Raw genomic sequence first — 4362 nt, 5'->3', positions numbered from 1 at the left:
TTTGCTTTTCAGCATTTTGTCTCTCACTGGTCTTATATTTATTCCGTATTTATGCTCTACTCCATGGGGCTGGTATACAGCAAGTTCAGGGACAGGATACTCTGGGAGGACACCATTTGTCCCCTCTATCACACACTGGCTTCAGGTCCTGTGAGTCCCACACCTGGCTCCCCCTTAGCCCCTGCTTCCATTTCAGGTGTTTTTTGTCCACTCCCTCACAGCTGGTCTGGCAGGGGATGGTACAGCCTGGAAACACCATTAAACCCAGGATGAGCCCCTGGGTTTGTTGTCCCAAGTTCTGAGCCCCTCTCAGCCAGAAGTACAGAGCTGGTTATCGCTCCCATTCCACTCTGGATTCAGCTGAAAGAGATTGTCCCAGTACAGTCCCTACCCTGTCCTTTAGTCTGCCCACCTGTGAAGCTCAGAAACACAACTGGGAAGTTCTTACACATTTACTTAACATATGTATAAGGTCCTAATACCACTGACTGGTCAGACCTCTGCCAAACTCCCAGTTTAAAGGGAAGTACGCAAACATTGGAACAATGAAACAAACCAGAACCTCACATATTTACTACCGGCTCCAGGCATGTTAGGCGCAGGCCCTATTTTGAGTAGTACAAGAGTATGTTGTTTAAACTTTACTGCCTCCATAAAAATTTAAATGCAGCTAGGTATTGGTGACACACACCTTTAATCCCAGCACCCAGAAGGCAGAAGCAGGCAGATCTCTGTGAGTCCAGACTGATCTACATGGCAAGTTCCAGGCCTGTCAAGGCTACATAGTGAGACCAGGCATCAAAAACAAAAGACAACAAATATGAAGTATGAGGGGCTCAGAGATGAAATCACTGGCCTCTCTGGAGAACCTGAGCCCCAGGTGACTGCACACCCTGTTCTGGAACCTGTGGGCACAATCATCTCTACCCGCCCCCCAGCACTCTCTCGTGATCTTACTAATGTTCGGCCTCCCTGAGAGGTGCACACTAACAGCAGCACCCATCACTGCTGCAGGAACCAAGGCTCCTTGAGCAGTTCAGTGATGTGTCTGAGGGAGGCAGGAGGCAGGCCCACACTTGGGTCTGATTTGGAGTATAAACAACACAGCCTTGAGCGCTGGCCACCCACAGGATAATTAAACCCCAGGGGATGTGGGTATCATCTCCATTTTTAGGATTCTGAACTCCCCAGGGCTGGGTCTGTTTGCACTAGTAAGGAGAAAACATGAACTCTACCAAGGAGGGATCAACAGCTCTGAGAGGAATGTATCAACAAACCAGAGACTGGAAGGCAGCGGCCATCCTGAATCTCTAGACAAAGCTGTGCTGCTGGCTCCTCATGTAAACAACTCCTCCTCCCAGAGCACTGCAGTCCTGCAGCTGATCGGCACAAACATGTTGAAGAAACCATAGCAGTAAGCCCGAGAAACAGACACTGAAGAAAATATTTATGTCTGTTTGGGAAGTGGACTGATGATTAACTCTCAAAGGAGTCACAAGGTATTTTATCTTCCTCACTCGGGTTTGAACTAGGACAGGTAGAGACTAGGCAGAACTGGGAAATACAGAATTCATGCCTACAATTCCACCAAGACTTGCCTCCCAGACTTGCAGAAATAAAAACAACAACAACAAAAACAACCTGGGGCTCAAGGATGAACTCGATGGCCTCACCCAGGACTATCTTGTCAATGCTACATTCCCAGAACCCATAGTTTCTTCCACCTCTGCTACGGAGTGGCAAGGCCCTACTCACATTCTTGAGGAACTCCTCGGCCACAATGCGGGCCCGGGCATTGACTGACAGCTTCATCTCACTGATCTCCTTGTCAATCTCCTCCATGAAGTGGATTACAAAGTCCACCAATTTGTGTTTGTACATCTGCTCCGTGTGGAAGTTGGTGATGAGAAAGCTGATGTCATACCCCTGGGGAGAGAAGCCAGCAGGGAGGGGCAGAAGAGAGGAGACAAAATTAGCCCCCAGGGACACTTGGTTGTCATATCTTCTCCACTGTCACACAAAGCTTCCAACTGCTACCATCTTCTCCCAGGTTATATACTCGTCCTTCAGTCAGCAACCCACTTGCTTGGGGAGGGGGTATATGGGTGAGTTCACATTTTGTGTGTCTGTCGGACCCAAGCAACTGAACCTGGTTCAAAATTGTGTGCCAGGTCGGATGTCCCTGAAAGTCTGTGGCATAAACAGCTCTGTGTTCAAAATGAGCAAAGGGAATAAAGGGACCACCTATCTTATTTCAAAGAATCCAGTCCAATAGTAAAAAGCACAGGAGAACTGACCCGGCCGAGGACAGAACTGGAGCTGTCTGCTACAGGGGAATGTATGAGAGTGAGCTCATTTACTCTAGTGGCCCCAGAGGTTAGAGCGAGGACAGAGAGAGAACGTGGCTCAAGGTGAAGAACCATTTGGTGTGCTGGACGATGGTCTTTACTGTTCTAACATGGTGGCTGCTAGGTTGGTCACCAGGGAGACTTGGCAGGGGTCCCATGGAGTAGACTCAAGCACCTTTAAATACAAAGGCAGGCAGCAAGCATCTCACTGCTTACTGGGGCTTTGAGAGGCGGGACTTAAATTGGGAAAGCTTAGGAAGGTTTTTGTTTTGTTTTTCTTCCTTTCTTCTCCGCTCCCCCTCCCCCCACCCATTTGGAAATATGTATCAAAATGTAGCCTAGGCTGGCCTCAAACACAGGATTCTCTTGCCTTGGTCAAGAGTACAAGAATGCCCATAACAGCCAGTGCAGGAAGGATTTTGAAATCATTATTTTGTCTGTGACAAGGCTCAAGATTCTGTGGAGGGCACTGCACAGACCTCCCCCTCCTAGGGTTCTCTCTCCCTGTTACCATGTATGACTGACTCAGTCAAAGCAGCTCTGGAAAAGCAGCAGCCCTTGGCCTACAATCCCACAGACCCAGGGAATAGTTGTCCAGCTACTTGCCCAGCAGTGCAAAGCCTTGGGTTCCATCCCCCATACAGCAAAAAAATCAAACAATCCCGGGCTACCCAGAGACAGAACCCTGGTAATTACAAATACCAGAAGCATAGGTCTCACCTCCACAGGTTTCCTTCGAAGGATAAAGAAGTTCTCTGCTCGCATCATCATGAAGCGCATGAACTTATGGCATAAAATCTTCTCAATCTCATCAGCCTGGTGACAGCAAGAGAAAGACGGCTCTCCAGTCAACATGCAAAACCACCGTGAGCCTGGCTTTCCAGTCCCAGGACCTCCCCGCTGCAGTGAGGCTTGGTGGAAACAAAGACTGCTGACCTTTGAACTGCTAACTGAAGGGAGGACCTAGCCAGGGCATTTCTGAGATCTCCTCTCATGCCATGGCGGGGACTCTGGCAAGCAATCAGCTCTAGTGGAGTCCACACCTGTATCTGAAGCTACCTGACCTTTCTCCCGTCACTAGTGTGGCACGACCATCTGGGTATGAGGGGCTTCCTCCAGGAGTGTCTGCCTTGACATAACTAAAATCCAACAATCCTGAAATCTTTCCTTTCTCAAATCTTCCAATTACCCCTGCATCTGGGCCATCAGACACCAGTAGAGCCACACAGCCTCCCAGTGTGTCCTTACTTTAAAAAACAAAACAAAACAAAACCCTGAAAGCTTTCAAAGGCAAGAAGTTGCTAATCTGAATTTTGCAACATTGTTTTAATTGTATTTTTAGGGCTGTCTGCTGGGGAAAGAGCAAATGAAACTGTTTTCCTACTTAGGATACAAAGTTTCTCTTCAAGCCGGAAACAGAATCTAGGTCAAGTTTAAAACAAACATTAAATAACCATTCAAGTGATACTAAGACAGACAGCAACATCCAGACCTCTGTGATAGACATTTGTTAAATATTGCCCAAGGAAATGTGTAATAAATGAAATTCTACTTTATACATATATGAATTGGAACAGAGCAGAAAGCTCAGAAAGAAACTGAAATATTTATAATCAATTGATTTCCAACAAAAGCACCAAGATCACAACAGCAAGAATTTCTTCAACAAATTGTGCTGACAACTGAACATTCACATGTGGAAGAGTGAAACTAGACCCTTATCTTGTACCATATACAAAAATTAACTCTAGATGGATAAAACACCTGTAAGTAGATCCTCCAACTATAAGACTACTTGAGAAAATACACAAAGAAAACGCCATGATACTTGTCTGGGAAATTACTGTTAGACAGACATTTAGTTCCGATAGTTTCACCAGAGCTCTTGTTGGCATTTCCTTTCTGATTCTGGATGTATCGTCCCACCCACCCACTGCTGGCCTGCACAGTTGATTCTGAAAGGCAAGCTAGAATCAGACGGTCTGCTCTCTCTCTCTCTCTCTCTCTCTCTCTC

General features: G+C 46.9%; 1 protein-coding gene across 1 annotated transcript in view; it reads right to left on the bottom strand.

Moving 5' to 3' along the window:
- The window catches only part of Arpc4 (actin related protein 2/3 complex subunit 4), an 11990-nt gene that overhangs the window by 3105 nt on the left and 4523 nt on the right, over positions 1–4362 (bottom strand). The window contains exons 4-5 of the mRNA XM_005365004.2: positions 3069–3167; positions 1756–1926 (exon numbers count right to left, since the gene is read on the bottom strand). Coding sequence (XP_005365061.1) covers positions 1756–1926; positions 3069–3167 — 270 coding nt within the window. The remainder of the gene's footprint in view (positions 1–1755; positions 1927–3068; positions 3168–4362) is intronic.

Source organism: Microtus ochrogaster, unplaced genomic scaffold (assembly GCF_000317375.1).
Source record: "Microtus ochrogaster isolate Prairie Vole_2 unplaced genomic scaffold, MicOch1.0 UNK1, whole genome shotgun sequence".
Lineage (NCBI taxonomy): Eukaryota > Metazoa > Chordata > Mammalia > Rodentia > Cricetidae > Microtus > Microtus ochrogaster.
This window is presented reverse-complemented; position numbering and strand designations above follow the sequence as displayed.